General features: G+C 40.3%; 1 protein-coding gene across 2 annotated transcripts; it reads right to left on the minus strand.

Moving 5' to 3' along the window:
- On the minus strand, window positions 1-17,022 carry PMF1 (polyamine modulated factor 1). 2 transcript variants are annotated; one of them, XM_067472596.1, is made up of 7 exons: window positions 16,735-17,022; window positions 14,930-15,035; window positions 13,754-13,854; window positions 11,756-11,951; window positions 2,985-3,026; window positions 1,631-1,691; window positions 1-222 (listed from the first exon to the last, which is right to left on the minus strand). In XM_067472596.1, the coding sequence occupies exons 1-7, from the start codon at window positions 16,935-16,937 to the stop codon at window positions 146-148; spliced, it is 786 nt and encodes a 261-aa protein (XP_067328697.1). In that variant the 5' UTR covers window positions 16,938-17,022; the 3' UTR covers window positions 1-145. The 2 variants fall into 2 exon arrangements, with proteins under 2 accessions (XP_067328697.1, XP_060614463.2); XM_060758480.2 differs by lacking the exons at window positions 1-222; window positions 1,631-1,691; window positions 2,985-3,026 and adding an exon at window positions 10,615-10,819.
- Between the last annotated feature and the right edge of the window lie 1,649 nt (window positions 17,023-18,671).

An 18,671-nucleotide genomic window follows, 5' to 3' on the forward strand; every position in this document is an offset into this window, starting at 1 on the left:
CGCCGTTCGATGCGTCTTTTATTGACCGTTCAATGCTTTTTAACAGACTGGACAGAAGCCCTGGCTGCCACTCAGAGGGGGCCGTAGAAGCGGCGATAGGCCTCCTGGAAGCCCACCTGGTCGGCCAGTTCGTCGCACGAGGGGTTCAGCTCGCACACCTCACGGTGGGCCTCCCACGGGTCGGGAGTGGCCGGCACCACAGCCACCTGACGGTGGTACCACCTGCCAAAGAGAAACACACACGGGTTGGGAGGGAACCCCAGAGGACAGCCAGACCACCCCACACTGCCATAGGGAAGCAGGTCAGTAAATAAGCATATTTGTGGGTGGATCTCTTTGAAAACAAAAGCCTAAAAGCAACCATAGAATCATTTGGAAGGGGCCAAATCATCATTATTATTATTATTATTATTATTATTATTATATTTTAATAATTATTTATTAATAATAAATAATACAAACTTTTTATAATTATAATATTATATTTTATTATATTTTATTTTTTATTAATAATAAATAACAAACAATCACCCCCAAACCTTTTATAATAATAATAATAATAATAATAATAATATATAATATAATATAATATAATAATATAATATAATCCAAAACCTTTTATAATAATAAATATATATATAATATAATATAATATAATATAATAGCTTAATAAATAATAAACAATCACCCCCAAACCTTTTATAATAATAATAATATATAATATAATAATATAATATAATATAATCCAAAACCTTTTATAATAATAATAATAATAATAATGATATATATATAATACAATATATAAGCTTAATAAATAATAAACAATCACCCCCAAACCTTTTATAATAATAATAATATATAATATAATATAATATAACGTATAAGCTTATTAAATAATAAACAATCACCCCCAAACCTTTTGTAAGAATAATATATAATATAATATAATATAATATAATGTAATATAATATAATCTATAAGTTTAATAAATAATAAACAATCACCCCCAAACCTTTTATAATAATAATATATAATATAATATAATACAATACAATATAATATAATATATAAGCTTAATAAATAATAAACAATCACACCTAAACTTATTATTATTATTATTATTATTATTATTATTAAGTTTGGGGGTGATTGTTTATTATAATAATAAATAATGATAATAAATATTATATATATATATATATAAATATATTTACACAGACTGGGCCACAGCAACGCATGGAAGGGGACAGCTAATATAATATAATATAATATAATATAATATAATATAATATACACACACATACACAAACTGGGCCACAGCAACACATGGTAGGGGATAGTTAGTATAATAATAATAATAATAATAATAATAATAATAATATATAAATATATATATTATATATAATATTAATATAATTAAAATTATTTTATTACATTTCTTAATCATATTAACACACATTAAAAACCTGCTTTATCTCTTTTTTTAAAAAAGGACCCTTTTTATCTAATGCTAAAAATGAATGGAAATATTTTAATAGCATTTATTTTCAATATTTCCAGTGAAAACACTGGAAATATTGAAAATAAACACGATTAAAAGGCTCTTTGCAAAAAGAATGATGGGGTTTACCTGTCGTAGTTCCGCTTGAGCCGCTTGACCACTTCGGCGCTTTCCCGCTTGGAGACAAAGGCTGCGAGAGGGGGGGGGGGAAGTAAACAAGTAAACAAATACACCTCGACATCCGTGTGTCTCAACCTGATTCCAAATCCCGCGACCCCGGAATCCAGTTCCTTGTGTTGTGGTGACCCCCCAACCAGAACGTTGTTTTCATTGCTCCTGATATGAATTGTAATTTCGATACTCGATACGCCCAAATTTGAATACTTGTGGGATTAGTGATGGCGTTGATTTTGTCATTTGGGAGTTGTAGTTTGCTGGGATGTATAGTTCACCTACAACCAAAGAGCATTCTGAATCCCACCAACGATGGAATTGGTTCAATTTTGGCACACAGAACTCCAATGACAAACAGAATACTGGAAGGGTTTCGTGTGCATTGAACTTGAGTTTGTGAGTTGTAGTTCACCTACACCCAGAGAGCAGTGTGGACTCAAACAATGATGGATCTGAACCAAACTTTGTGTGGATACTCAATATGCCCAAATCTGATGGAGATTGGGGGAAATAGACCCTGACATTTGGGAGTTGTAGTTGCTGGGATTTATAGTTCACCTACAATCAAAGAGCATTCTGAACTCCACCAATGATGGAACTGAACCAAACATGGCACACAGAATGCCCATGACCAACAGAAAACTCTGATAGAGTTTGGTGGGCATTGACCTTGAGTTTGTGAGTTGTAGTTCACCTACACACAGAGTGTATTGTGGACTCAAACAATGATGGATCTGGACCAAACTTTGTGTGGATACTCAATATGCCCAAATCTGATGGAGATTGGGGGAAATAGACCCTGACATTTGGGAGTTGTAGTTGCTGGGATTTATAGTTCACCTACAATCAAAGAGCACTCTGAACTCCACCAATGATGGAATTGAACCAACCTTGGCACACAGAACTCCCACAAACAACAGAAAACTCTGATAGAGTTTGGTGAGCATTGAACTTAAGTTTGGGAACACACTGGAAGGGTTTGGTGGACATACACCTTGAGTTTGGGAATTGTAGTTCACCCACATCCAGAGAGCACTATGGACTCAAACAATGATGGATCTGGACCAAAGTTGGTGCGGATACTCCACATGCCCAAATATGAACACAGATGGAGTTTGGGGAAAATAGACCTCGCCATTTGGGAGTTGTAGTTGGTGGGATTTATAGATAACCTATAATCGAAGAGCATTCTGAACCCTACCAATGATAGAATTGGGCCAAACTTCTCATGGTCTTTGGTGACCCCTCTGACACCCCTTTGCAACACCCCCCCCCCCCAATTTGTCATCAGACCAAAGGCCGAACTCACCTTCAGAGTCAGGAGAGTTGTCGGCAACATCAGATTGAGCCTCTGGAAACAAAAGGAAAGCAATAGAGTATCATGAGCTACATAATAATAATATTAATAATAATAATAATAATTATAGAAGGAGTTCCCCAAAGGCCATCTAGTCCAATGTAGAAACATGGTGGTGATTTTGTCAGCACCGATTGTGTTTAAGTGCGGGCCAAGGTCTTGAGGTGCTGCACCTAGTGTGCCGATCACCACTGGAACCCCCTTGATTGGCTTGTGCCAGAGTCTTTGCCATCCAATCTATTATTATTATTAATTATTTCTATTATTATTATAATAGAAATATTATATTATAATAGATTGCTATTCAATCGATTATTATTATTGCTATTATTATTATTATTGTAGAAATATTATAATATTATAGTAGATTGCTATTAAATCTATTGTTGTTATTATTATTTTAATATTATTTCTATCCTGCCCATATTGCCTTTGGGCTGATATGGGTGGGATAGAAATAGCGTAAATAAATAAATAAAATAAATTATTATTATTATTATTCCTGGGGACAAGAGTAAAGTAAGAAATGGTGATGATGATGATGATAATAATAATAATAATATAATATTGTAATAAGTAGATACACCACTGGAACCCCCTTGATTGGCTTGTGCCAGAGTCTTTGCCATTTGATCTATTATTATTATTATTATTATTATTATTATTATTATTCCTGGGGACAAGGGTAAAGTAAGAGATGGTGATGATGATGATGATGATGATGATAATAATAATAGTAATAATAATATATTGTAATAAGTAGATACACCACTGAAACCCCCTTGATTGGCTTGTGCCAGAGTCTTTGCCATTTGATCTATTATTATTATTATTATTATTATTATTATTATTATTATTATTATTATTCCTGGGGACAGGAATAAAGTAAGAGATGAGGATGATGATGATGATGATGATGATAATATATTGTAATAAGTAGATAAACCACTGGAACCCTCCTGATGTGCCAGAGTCTTTGCAATTTGATCTATTATTATTATTATTATTATTATTATTATTATTATTATTATTATTATTATTCCTGGGGACAAGAGTAAAGTAAGAGATGAGGATGATGATGATGATGATGACAATATATTGTAATAAGTGGATAAACCACTGGGACCCCCTTGATTGGCTTGTGCCAGAGTCTTTTTTTAATTTGATGGATTATTATGATTATGATTATTATGATTATTATTATTCCTGGGGACAAGAGTAAAGCAAGAGATGATGATGATGATGATAATAATAATAATAATAATAATAATAATAATATTGTAATAAAAAACCACTGGGACCCCCTTGATTGACTTGTGCCAGAGTCTTTGCAATTTGATCTATTATTATTATTATTATTATTATTATTATTATTATTATTATTACTGGGGACAAGGGTAAGGTAAGAGATGATGTGGGCGGGATAGAAATAGTGTAAATAAATAAATAAAATACATTATTATTATTCCTGGGGACCAGGGTAAAGTGAGAGATGGTGATGATGATGATAATAATAATAATGTAATAAGTAGATAAACCACTGGAACGCCCTTGATTGGCTTGTGTCAGTTTTTGCAATTTGATTTATTATTATTATTATTGTTATTATTACTACTACTACTACTACAACTACTGGGGACAATGGTAAAGTAAGAGATGATGATGATGATGATGATGATGATGATGATGATGATGATGATATATTGTAATAAGTAGATAAACCACTGGAACCCTCGTGATGTGCCAGAGTCTTTGCAATTTGATCTATTATTATTATTATTTATTTATTTATTTATTTATTTATTTATTTATTATTCCTGGGGACAAGGGTAAAATTAGAGATGATGTGGGCGGGATAGAAATAGTGTAAATAAATAAACAAAATAAATTATTATTATTATGGTTCCTGGGGACCAGGGTAAAGGAAGAGGTGGTGATGATAATAATAATAATAATAATAATAATAATAATATATTGTAATAAATAGAAATCTCTTTTTCTAGGGGAAGGGTCAGTCTTTGCCATTCAATCTATTATTATTATTATTATTATTATTATTATTATTATTATTATTACTACTGGGGACAAGGGTAAAGTAAGAGATGATGTGGGCAGGATACAAATAGTGTAAATAAATAAATAAAATAATACATTATTATTATTATTATTATTATTATTATTATTATTATTATTATTGACCCTGGGGACCAGGGTAAAGTAAGAGATGGTGGTGATGATGATGATAATAATAATAATAATAATAATAATAATAATAATAATATATTGTAATACATAGATAAATATCTCTTTGGTTTGTTGTAGGTTTTTCCGGGCTATATGGCCATAGTCTAGAGGCATTCTCTCCTGACGTTTCGCCTGCATCTATGGAAAGCATCCTCAGAGGCGGTGAGGTCTGTTGGAACTAGGAAAATGGGTTTATATATCTGTGGAATGACCAGGGTGGGACAAAGGACTCTTGTCTACTGGAGCTAGGTGGGAATGCTTCAACTGACCACCTTGATTAGCATTGGATGGCCAGGCAGTGCCTGGGACAATCTTTTGTTGAGAGGAGATTAGATGTACCTGATTGGGTAGTTGTAGGTTTTTTCGGGCTATATGGCCATGGTCTAGAGGCATTCTCTCCTGACGTTTCGCCTGCATCTATGGCAAGCATCCTCAGAAGTGGTGAGGTCTGTTGGAACTAGAAAAATGGGTTTATATATCTGTGGAATGACCAGGGTGGGACAAAGGATTCTTGTCTGCTGGAGCTGGGTGTGAATATTTCAACTGACCACCTTGATTAGCATTTGATAGCCTGGCAGTGCCTGGAGCAATCTTTTGTTGAGAGGAGATTAGATGTACCTGATTGGGTAGTTGTAGGTATTTTCGGGCTATATGGCCATGGTCTAGAGGCATTCTCTCCTGACGTTTTGCCTGCATCTATGGCAAGCATCCTCAGAGGTGGTGAGGTCTGTTGGAACTAGGAAAAGGGGTTTATATATCACTGGAATGACCAGAGTGGGACACTTGTCTGCTGGAGCTAGGTGGGAATGCTTCAACTGACCACCTTGATTAGCATTGGATGGCCAGGCAGTGCCTGGGACAATCTTTTGTTGAGAGGAGATTAGATGTACCTGATTGGGTAGTTGTAGGTTTTTTCGGGCTATATGGCCATAGTCTAGAGGCATTCTCTCCTGACGTTTCGCCTGCACCTATGACCAGCATCCTCAGAGGCATCCTCTTTTTTTGTAGGGGAAAGGTTCTTACCTGTGAGGGCGAGTGCAGCCAAGGCCAGGAGGGCCCAAAGGGCGAGGGTCTTCATGGTGAGTGGGGGGTCTTCCCTTCTTCTTCTTCTTCTCCTTCTTCTCTCTTCTTTCTCCTTCTTCTCTGCTCCGCTCCCTTTCTTGGAACTCCCTTTATACTCCTCCGGACGGAGACAACAACCCAAAGTGGAGGCCAGAGGCTATTTTGGGGCCCATAATCGAAGGAGGAAGAACCGGCAATTGTGGGGCTTGGACGCGGCAGACCCCCAATCATGGCTTAGCCAGGAGATCCGGGACGGAAAGGACAACCTCCTCCCAATCAAGGGTTTGGAGGGCCAAAGGCTGGGATCCGACTCAATAGGAAGCCAACGGGCTCTCTGCCCAAAGTCGGAAGCCACTATTGCTGGGCTCCCAGAAGCACGGCCACCTGTCCCAGGCAGTGGAATTAAGTAGTCCCAACAGGTATGGGCCAACTTGGCCCTCCTGCCAGGTGTTTTGGACTCCAACTCCCAGCATTCCTAGCCTCAGGCCCTTTCCTTTCCCCCCTGTGTGTTCGTTTTGGAGGCAAGGCTAAGTACTTTGGCCAGCAGCAATTGCAATTGCTGAAGCTCATTCACCCTAGAACAGGTATGGGCCAATTTGGACCCTCCCTCCTTCCAGGTGTTTTGGACTCCAACTCCCACCATTCCTCACAGCCTCAAGCCCTCTCCCCCCCCCCCCCCCCACTGGCTTGTGTTTGTTTTGAATGCACCCGTACCTTGATAAGTCTGACTTGGCCACGGTAGTCCACGCTCTGGTTACATCCCGTCTAGACTACTGCAACGCGCTCTACGTGGGGTTGCCTCTGAAGACGGCCCGGAAGCTCCAAATGGTCCAGGAACCCTCCAGGAACTCAAGATTGTCTGAGGAGGTCCAGCTCTTGATCCCACCTGCTTCACAAGCACGCCTGGTGGGTATGAGAGACATACCTTCTCTGTGGTGGCCCCTCGGATGTGGAACTCCCTCCCTTTTGCTTTATTCATGTATGTATTTTTATGGCATCGAATTGTGCCGATTGTGTAGACCGCCCTGAGTCGCCTTCGGGCTGAAATGGGCGGGATAGAAATAATGCAAATCAATCAATAAATAGGTACTTCGGCCAGCAGCAAATGGGATTGCTGAAGCTCATTCGCCCCACTGCTGGGACTAGAACACATTTGGGCCCTCCCTCCCTCCCTCCTTCCAAGTGTTTTGGACTCCAACTCCCAGCATTCCTCACAGCCTCAGGCCCCCTTTCCCCCTTGGATGCTTAAGCTGAAAGGAGGGAAGGATGGGGAAGGAAGGAAGGAAGGAAGGAAGGAAGGAAGGAAGGAAGGAAGGAAGGAAGGAAGGAAGGAAGAGAAAGAAAGGGAAGGGAAGATGGAAAAGGGAAGGGAAGGGAAGGAAGGGAGAAAGAAAAAGGAAGGAAGGGAGGAAGGAAGGAAGGAAAAGAAAAACAAGCAGGTAGAGAGGAAGGGAGGGAAGAAAGAAAAGAAAGAAGGAAGGAAGGAAGAAAGGAAAGGGGAGAAAGAGAGGAAGGGAAGGAAGGAAGGAACAGATGAGAGAAGGAAGAAAAAGGAAAGAAAAAAAGAAAAAGAAGGAAGGAAGGAAAAGGGAGAAAGAAAGGGAAGGAAGGAAGGGAGAAAAGAATGAAAGAAGGAAAGGGGAAAGGATAGCAGGAAGGGAGGAAGGGCAGAAAGAGAGAAAGAAAGAAAAAAAGAAAGAAAGAAAGAAAAGAAGGAAGAAAGGAAAAGGAGAAAGAGAGGAAGGGAAAAAAGGAAAAAACAGGAAAGAAAGAAAGAAAGAAAGAAAGAAAGAAAGGAAGGAAGGAAAGAAGGAAGGAAGGAAGGAAAGGGGAAAGGATAGCAGGAAGGGAGGAAAGAAAAAAAGGGGAGAAAGAGAAGGAAGGAAGGAAGAAAAAGATGAAAGAAGAAAGAAAAAGGAAAAAAGAGCAGGATGAGAAGAAGGGAGGGAAGAAAGAAAGAAAAGAAAAGAAAGGGAAGGAATGAAAGGATGAAAGAAGGAAAGGGGGGAAATATAGCAGGAAGAGAGGAAGGAAGGAAGGAAGGAAGGAAGGAAGGAAGGAAGGAAAAGAAAGGGAAGGATGAAAGAAGGAAGGAAAGGGAGAAGGAGAGCAGGAAGAGGGGAAGGGAGGAAAGAAAGAAAGAAAGAGGAGGAAGAGAAGGAAGGAAGAAAAAGATGAAAGAAGGAAGAAAAAGGAAAAAAAGATAGCAGGATGAGAAGAAGGGAGGGAGGGAGGGAGGGAGGAAAGAAAGAAAAAAAGAAAGAAAGAAAGAAAGAAAGAAAGGGAAGGAAAGGATGAAAGAAGGAAAGGGGAAATATAGCAGGAAGAGAGGAAGGAAGAAAGGAAGGAAAAAGAAAGGGAAGAATGAAAGAAGGAAGGAAAGGGAGAAGGAGAGCAGGAAGAGGGGAAGGGAGGAAAGAAAGAAAGAAAGAGGAGGAAGAGAAGGAAGGAAGAAAAAGATGAAAGAAGGAAGAAAAAGGAAAAAAAGATAGCAGGATGAGAAGAAGGGAGGGAGGGAGGGAGGAAAGAAAGAAAAAAAGAAAGAAAGAAAGAAAGAAAGAAAGGGAAGGAAAGGATGAAAGAAGGAAAGGGGAAATATAGCAGGAAGAGAGGAAGGAAGAAAGGGGAAAAAAGAAAGGGAAGAATGAAAGAAGGAAGGAAAGGGAAAAGGATAGCAGGAAGGGAGGAAGGGAGGAAAGAAAGAAAGGGGAGAAAGAGAAGGAAGGAAGAAAAAGATGAAAGAATGAAGAAAAAGGAAAGAAAGAAAAGAAAGAAGGAAGGAAAGAAGGAAAGGGGAGAAAGAAAGGGAGAAAAGAATGAAAGAAGGAAGGAAAGGAGAAAGGATATCAGGACGGGAGGAAGGGAGGAAAGAAAGCGGAGAAAGAGAAGGAAGGAAGGAAGAAAAAGGAAAAAAGATTGCAGGATTGGAGGGAGGGAGGGAGGAAAGAAAGAAAGGGAAGGAAGGAAAGGATGAAAGAAGGAAAGGGGGAAATATAGCAGGAAGAGAGGAAGGAAGGAAGGAAAAGGGGAAAAAGAAAGGGAATGATGAAAGAAGGAAGGAAAGGGAGAAGGAGAGCAGGAGGAGAGGAAGGGAGGGAGGGAGGAAAGAAAGAAAGAAGGAAGGAAAGGGGAGAAAGAAAGGGAAGTAAGGAAAGAAAGAGGTAAAATAGGGCCCCCTTTAAGCCTCTGAATCCCCCCCCTCCCCATGTTGTCCAATGGGGAGGGTGTTTTGGGCAGAGAGCGTGTACCTTTAAGACAAAATGGGGCAGGGACTTTTTTCCTGATGGGGACTTGGAAGGAAAGCGGTCTCCTCCCTGCTGGCTCCAAAACCCTGGCATTTTGGCCGGAAGAAGCCGGGCAGGGCCGGCCAGGCCGAGGGGTCACTTGGCAGCCGGACCCGCCTTTGGGAAGCCATGACGGAGGCCTGGCCGGCCAAAGCGGATCCTTCTCGGAGGCCAACGACAACGTTGGCTTGGCCGCCTCTAATTGGGAGCAGATGCCCAGGAAGAAGAAGCCATGCTTGCTTGGCCCTCTTAGCAGGAGGAGGAAGAGGAGGAGGAGGAGGGGGACAAAAGAGCAGGAAGCCCCATGGCCAACTGAAGATACCTTTGATTTTGGGAGTTGTAGTTCACTTGCATCCAGAGAAATTGTGACCTCCACCGACAATGGACTGGGACCAGACTTGGCTCAGAAAAGCCCCATGACCAAGTGACAATACTTTGGGGGAAATGACCTTGATTTTGGGAGTTGTAGTTCACCTACATCCAGAGAAATTGTGACCTCCACCGACAATGGACTGGGACCAGACTTGGCTCAGAAAAGCCCCATGACCAACTGACGATACTTTGGGGGAAATGACCTTGATTTTGGGAGTTGTAGTTCACTTGCATACAGAAAGCACTGAACCCAGCCGACCTCAGATCTGGACCAAGCTTGGCACGCAGACCCAATGTGACCAACGGTGCATACAGGCCTGGTTTGGGAGTGATTGATCTCGCGGCTGGGAGTTGTAGTTCCCCCTCATCCAGAGAGCCCTGAACCCAAACGACGACGGATCTGAACCAAACTAGGCACACAGACCCAACCTGGCCAACTAATACTGTCAGGGTTTGGGGGCGATTGATAGCCCTGGGAATCTGAGAATTGTAGTTTACGCTTTTCAAGAGAGCACCGAACCCAGCCAACGACGGATCAGGACCAGACTTCCGTGATATTTCCAAACATCCCAAAGCAAACCAGGCCTTCTTCTCGTATCAAATATTTCCAACGCCAAGCAGAACCAAAAATCCACTTTATTTACATGCCAATCATTCACACAAACAGACCCCACAGGAAGTCCCACCCCCGGCGCCCCAAAGAGAAAACACAGCAACTTCCTGCTTGGAGGGGAAGGACTTCCTGTCCAAGAAAGCCAAGGTCCGTGGTGCTCAAGGGACCTCCTCCAATGCATTCACCCGCTCTCGGCCTTCCGCTGCAATGGCCTGAAAGGAAGGAAGGGAGATAGAAGGCCATCCAGACCAACCCCATACTTTCCACCATCCGATCCCTCCCCACAGATGGCCATCCAGCCTCCTAGACATTATATAGAGACATAAGCCTGTAGTGTCGTACCGTCCTAGAATGGGACCCCCCAAGGGCCATCCAGTCCAACCTTACTCTACCCTAATGGAAGGCACCATCCGATCCCTCCCGACAGATGCCCATCCAGCCTCCTAGACGTTATATAGAGACGTAAGCCTGTAGTGCCATACCGTCCTAGAATGGGAAGGGAACCCCCAAAGGCCATCCAGTCCAACCTTATTCTACCCTAATGAAAGAAACCATCCGATCCTTCCCGACAGATGGCCACCCAGCTTCCTAGGCATTAGTAAGTCTATAGGGACTCCCCAAGGACCATTCAGACCAACCTAAAGGACTGAATGCCCTAAAGGAAGACACCATCCGATCCCTCCTGACAGATGCCCATCCAGCCTTTTAGACAATAGCAAGTTTATAGAGATGTAAGCTTGTAGTGTCATACCATCCTAGAATGGGAAGGGAACCCCCAAAGGCCATCCAGTCCAACCTTATTCCACCCTAAAGGAAGACACCATCCGATCCCTCCCAACAGATGGCCATCCAGCCTCCTAGATATTATATAGAGACGTAAGCCTGTAGTGCCATACCGTCCTAGAATGGGACCCCCCAAAGGCCATCCAGTACACCCTTATTCTGCCCTAATGGAAGACACCATCTGATCCCTCCTGACAGATGGCCATCCAGCTTCCTAAACATTAGTAAGTGTATAGGGACCCTTCAAAGGCCATCCAGTCCAACCCCTTTGTGCCCTAAAGGAAGGACACTATCCGATCCCTCCTGACAGATGGCCACCCAGCCCCTGCTTAATAATACCCACAGAAGCCCCTCTTTGCGCTCACCTTCCACTGTTCCCGGTGTCGCTGGGCCTCCTCCTCCAGCCGGTGGATCTCCTGGCGCCCTTGGGTCACGGCTTGGGCCAGGCGGGCATTGCGGGCCTCGGCCTTCTCCAGGGAGGCCTGCAGGAAGCGCCGCTGCACCACCAAGCAGGGGGACAACAACGCAGGGAGGTCCGCCTCCGGGGTCCCAGACGGGCGCCTGCAAGGCCCACACACAGAGGGAGAGACAGAGAGAGAGAGAGAGATCAGGAATGACGGATAGGCAAGATGGGTGGACTGGGTGGCCTCTGGGAGCCCCTTCCAACTCTAAGGCTGGGTGATTCCATTACTATTGTTAGGATTATTAAGCAGAGACTGCGAGGCCATCTGTCAGAAGGGATTGGGTGGTGTCTTCCTGCAGAACAGGATCTCTCCTATCAGTAAGATTCTGTTGTTGTTGTTGTATTGTTTATTATTATTATTATTATTATTATTATGAGAGACTGGGTGGCCATCTGTCTGGAGAGATCAGATAGTGTCTTCCTGCAGAACAGGATCTCCCCCTTCTCTAGGATTCTATTGTTGTTATTATGCAGAGACTGGGTGGCCATCTGTCGGGCGGGATCAGATGGGTGTCTTCCTGCAGAACAAGATCTCCCCCATTTCTAGGATTCTATTGTTATTGTTATCATTATGCAGAGACTAGGTGGCCATCTGTCGGGCGGGATTGGATGGGTATCTTCATGCATAACGGGATCTCCCCATCTCTAGGAATCTATTGTTGTTATTAGAGACTGGGAGGCCATCTGTCAGGAGGGATCGGGTGGTGCCTTCCTGCAGAACAAGATCTCCCCCATCTCTAGGATTCTATTATTGTTGTTGTTATTATTATGCAGAGACTGGGTGGCCATCTGTCGGGAGGGATCAGATGGTGCCTTCCTGCATAACAGGATCTCCCCAATCAATGGATTCTATTATTGTTGTTATTATTATGCAGAGACTGGGTGGCCATCTGTCGGGAGGGATCAGATGGTGCCTTCCTGCAAAACAGGATCTCCCCCATCTATGGATTCTATTATTGTTATTATTATGCAGAGACTGGGTGGCCATCTGTCGGGAGGGATTGGATGGGTGTCTTCCTGCAGAACAAGATCTCCCCCATTTCTAGGATTCTGTTGTTGTTAATATTATGCAGACTGGGTGGCCATCTGTCGGGAGGGATCGGATGGTGCCTTCCTGCAGAACAGGATCTCCCCCATCTCTAGGATTCTATTGTTATTGTTGTTATTATGCAGAGACTAGGTGGCCATCTGTTGGGAGGGATCGGATGGGTGTTTTCCTGCAGAACAGGATCTCCACCATCTCTAGGATTCTGTTATTGTTATTATGCAGAGACTGGGAGACCATCTATCGGGAGGGATCAGATGGTGCCTTCCTGCATAACAGGATCTCCCCCTTCTCTAGGATTCTATTGTTGTTGTTATTAGTATTATTATTATTATTATGCAGACACTGGGAGGCCATCTGTCAGGTGGGATCGGATGGGTGCCTTCCTGCAGAATGGGATCTCCCCCATTTCTAGGATTCTATTGTTGTTATTATTATGCAGAGTCTGGGAGGCCATCTATTGGGAGGGATCGGGTGGTGCCTTCCTACAGAACAGGATCTCCCCCATCTCTAGGATTCGATTACCGTTGTAATTATTAAGCAGAGACTAGGAGACCATCTGTCGGGAGGGATCGGATGGGTGCCTTCCTGCAGAACAGGATCTCCCCCATCTCGAGGATTCTATTGCTTGGGGTTCCCTTCCAACTCGAATATTCCATGATAATATTATTATTATTATTATTATTATTATTATTATTATGAGGCCGGATGGCCACCTGTTGGGTTTGAATGGGATGTTTGGGGTTGGACTGGATGGCCCTTGGGGGTCCCGTACAACTCTCGGATTCTCCCGGTTTCCAAGCCCTTTGAAGGGGAATAAATGGCTTTGTGGAGTCACCGAATAAGGAGAATTACCAGGCGGGTCCCGGCCTGGCCTTGGCTGCTTCGGCCATTCGATCCAGGGAGGCCAAGAGTGCCGAGAGGTTCCCTTCCTCCTTCAGGATCTGGATCTCCGCCTGTTTGCCGGGGTACAAATGTTTGATATATATATAAATATAATATTTCATATATATATAATATATATAATATCTATATAACATTATATAATAGTAAAATATTTTATATATGTTATATATAATATATATGTAATACAATATAATACCTAACATTATATAATATTAGATATACATTATATATACATAGTAGATACATATTCAATACATATAAAACTATTGTATATATGTTATATGTAATATATATGTAATACGATATAATACCAAACATTATATAACATAATATATATATATATATATATATATATATATATATATATGATACTATTTAATTAATATAATTAATGAGTACCTTAAAAACAAAAGAACCAATGAACAAAATCACACCAAATTTGGCAACAAAACGTCTCACAACACAAGGAGTGACCATCACTCAAAAAGTTATGATTTTGTCCTTCAGGAGTTGTAGTTGCTGGGATTTATAGTTCACCTACAATCAAAGAGCATTCTGAACTCTACCAACGATGGAATTGAACCAAACTTGGCACACAGAACTCCCCTGACCAACAGAAAATACTGGAAGGGTTTGGTGGGCACTGACCTTGAGTTTGGGAGTTGTAGTTCACCTACATCCAGAGATCACTGTGGACTCAAACAATGATGGATCTGGACCAAACTTGGCATGAGTACTCAATATGCCCAAATGTGAACACTGGTGGAGTTTGGGGAAAATAGAATCTCGACATTTGGGAGTTGTAGTTGCCAGGATTAATAGTTCACCTACAATCACAGAGCATTCTGAACCCCACCAACGATAGAATTGGGCCAAGCCTCCCACACAGAATCCCCATGACCACCAGAGTGGGCCACAGCAACGCATGGCAGGGGACGGCCAATATATATATATATATATATATATATATATATATATATGATAATATTTATATCATAATATGTAGAGATAAATAAAATATTAGACATTATTATATAATATTATATATTAGAAATATGAAACTCGGTGCAGTACGTGCTGGTCTTTTTGCAGCTCAATGAAGACAAATGCAGTTGCGTTCCTTACCTTGACGAAGCTCTGAAAATGGGCCAGAAACTGGTCGTAAACACACCTTGCGAGGCGACGCTGGGCCTTGTAGAGGCGCCGGAAGCATTTGGCAAACATGTGCTTCCTTTCAAGAGCCACCGGAAGGAGAGGAAATGCATGAGAAACAAAGGAGAGGCAGGTAAGAAATATTATTATTATTATTATTATTATTATTATTATTATTAAGGACGCCCACCCCCTGCCCAGAGAGGAGGCCCTTCCATAATACCCCTCCATTGATCCTAGGCATTTCCCTCTCCAAGAAAGGCGTGAAGTCAATCCACAGCACATGGCATTATTATTATTTTTTTATTTATTTATTATTTATAATAATCTATTATTATTATTATTATACAACTCCCATCATCCACATCCTACCACGATTGAGACTCCTTGGACTCATCTGGTATACCAAATCTTATATAATATATCTAATAATATATAATCTATCTAATACTATCTATATTGAATATTTTATAGACCTCTATTATACACTAATATTATACTATATATATATATATATATATATATATATATATATATATATAAAATATGTAATATATATCTGCTATTATATAAATCTATTATATATAACTATCCTATATATCTACCTATAACATCAATACGTAACAGTATATAATCTAATACTATCTATATAATATATTTATTATATGTAATATATATCTGCTATTATATACATCTATTATATATAACTACCCTGTATATCTACCTATATCATAAATTTGTAACAGTATATAATCTAATACTATCTATATAATATATCTATATTGAATATTTTATATACCACTATTATATAGTATCCAATATTATACTATATATACATAAATCCTAATATTATATATTTATTATATGTAATATCTAATATGATACCTATATCGTATCCAATAATATATAATCTAATACTATTTATATATCTATATTGAATATTTTATATACCTGTTACAAAATATGTAATATACTACATATATATATATCCTAATATTATATATTTATTATATGTGATATGATATAAATCTTATATATAACACCCTATATATCTACCTATATTATATCTAATAATATATAATCTATCTAAAACTATATATCTATAATGAATATTTTATATACCTGTATTACAAAATATGTATTATTATCCTAATATAATATGTATTATTATCCTATTGTATTTAATACCTGATATATAAATTTCTTATATATGACTAACACCCTATCTATATATAATGCTATTTATATATCTAAATTGAATATTTTATATATATATATCTATTACAAAATATCTAATATTATACTATATATATATATATATCATATTATATATATATATATATATATATGTATATATATATATAATATTAGGATATATATAGTATAATTTTAGATATTATGTAATAGAGGTATATAAAATATTATATATATATATATATATTCCTAATTTTTATATTTATTTTATGTAATATGTTATAGATCTGATAAGATATAACTCTCTTGTATATAACTAACAGCCTATATATATATATATCTACCTATATCATAAGTAATATTTAGTAATATCTAATCTCTCTAATACTCCATCAATGTTGTTTTGGATGCAGAATGCAAGTCTCGCGAGACTTCCTCCTCTCTCAGGGCCAGCCTTGGCCAAGTCTCGCGAGACTTCCTCCCTCTTAGAGGCTGCTTCGGCCAAGTCTCGCGAAGCTTCCTCCTTCTCAGGGCCGGCCTTGGCCAAGTCTCGCGAGACTTCCTCTCACGGCGGCGCCACTCACAGGCCGGGCTCCAGCGTGCGGAGGGAGCACTCGGCGGCGAAGTCCAGGACCCTCTCCCGGCCGGGAAGCGTTTCCGGGGACGAAGAAGCGCCGCCCAGACCGGCTCCGTCTTCTGCCTCCGCCTCGTTCCCTTCCGCCGCCATCTTGTCCCGCCGAAGCGCCGATTCAAACCTCGCGCCGTAGCCACGCCCCTCGCCTCCCATTGGGCCAATCAGCGCCCCTGGGGGTTCTCCAGCCACGCCCCCGAGGAGGCAACCAATCGTGGCGCAGTGGGGCGTGGTAATAGGGCTCACACCACGCCCAGAAGGGAAGCGGCCTTTTCATTGGACGCAGCGTCCCGCTTAGCGTCCAATCAGAAAATTGCAACTCGAGTTTGCCGCCAGCGGGCTCTAGTGGCCACCACAGGTATGGCACTTTCCCACTCTCAAAACCATAATAATAATACACTATATTCATATACTAATAGGATACTACCGATAATGTGTGAGAATATAGAATGATAATACTGTGTTATTGTATACTTGCCGCTTTGAGTCTCTCTAGGGACAGATAAATAAATATAATATTAATAAAATAAATAAATGATATAAATAAATATAATATTAATAATATAATATATCTATATATATAAATTTGTTAGGGGCATCCAACGAGGAAACAAAACTCAAAAACCCCCCAATGAAACTTAACCAAAATTCCCATGCCCATAACACAACCCACAAGGTACAAACATATCTACTCAAAATGAAAAACAACACAACAACACACTCACAAAACGGCAAAACAACAAAACTCAAAACCCCACGCTCCATCACTCCCCCCACCGCCGCACACACACGCAACCCCACTCCCCCCACCGCCGCACACACACACGCAACCCCACTCCCCCCGCCGCCGCACACACACACGCAACCCCAGGCTCCATCACTCCCCCACCCCAATCTTACCTCCTTTTACTTCAGGCCACCTCCAAACCCCACCCCGCCCCTTCCCGCCCTGTCAAAATCTAGGAAAGACTGGAAGGAAGGAAGGAAGGAAGGAAGGAAGGAAGAGAAAGGGAGGTAAAGAAAAAGGGGGAGGGAAGGAAAGTTAGAGGAAGAAGAAAAGGAAAGAAAAGGAAAGATGGAAGGAAAGAAAAGAGAGACAGCAGAAGAGAAAGAAAAAGGGGGAAGGAAGGAAAGAGATAGAGAAAGAAGAGGAGAAGGAAAGATGGGAAGGAAGGAAGGAAGGAAGGAAGGAAGGAAGGAAGGAAGGAGGGAGGGAGGGAGGGAGGGAGGGAGGGAAAGAAGGAGAGAAAGAGGGAAGATTGGCCACAGCAACACATGGCGGGTAAAGGTTATTTCTATTATTATTATTATGCTATTGTTCCTATGAGACCCTTTGATAAGTTTTACTATAGGCCACAGCAACGCGTGGCAGGGCACAGCTAGTTAATATATATAACAATATTGCAATATAATCATACTAATAGGATACTACCGATAATGTGTGAGAATATAGAATGATAATACTGTGCTATTGTTGTATATTTGCCGCTTTGAGTCTCTCTAGGGACAGAGAAAGCAGAATATAAATAAACATAATATTAATAATACAATATAATATATATAACAATATTGCAATATAATCATACTAATACTAGTGATAATGTGTGAGAATATATAATAATAATAATACTGTGTTATTGTATATTTGCCGCTTTGAGTCTCTCTAGGGACAGAGAAAGCAGAATATAAATATATATTATATTAATAATACAATATAATATATATAACTATTGCAATATAATCATACTAATACTAGTGATAATGTGTGAGAATATATAATAATAATAATACTGTGTTATTGTATATTTGCCGCTTTGAGTCTCTCTAGGAACAGAGAAAGCAGAATATAAATAAATATTATATTAATAATACAATATATTAATATGTGTA

Source organism: Anolis sagrei, chromosome 12 (genome assembly GCF_037176765.1).
Source record: "Anolis sagrei isolate rAnoSag1 chromosome 12, rAnoSag1.mat, whole genome shotgun sequence".
In the NCBI taxonomy this organism is placed as follows: domain Eukaryota; kingdom Metazoa; phylum Chordata; class Lepidosauria; order Squamata; family Dactyloidae; genus Anolis; species Anolis sagrei.

Excerpts from the sequence above, each read along its gene's own strand:
- PMF1 (XM_067472596.1), bottom strand. The coding sequence starts at position 16,937 with ATGGGAGGCGAGGGGCGTGGCTACGGCGCGAGGTTTGAATCGGCGCTT. Across the intron at positions 13,855-14,929 it reads ATTTTCAGAGCTTCGTCAAG|GCGGAGATCCAGATCCTGAA; the intron begins GTAAGGAACGCA and ends CCCGGCAAACAG. Across the intron at positions 11,952-13,753 it reads GCCAGGCCGGGACCCGCCTG|GCGCCCGTCTGGGACCCCGG; the intron begins GTAATTCTCCTT and ends TGGGCCTTGCAG.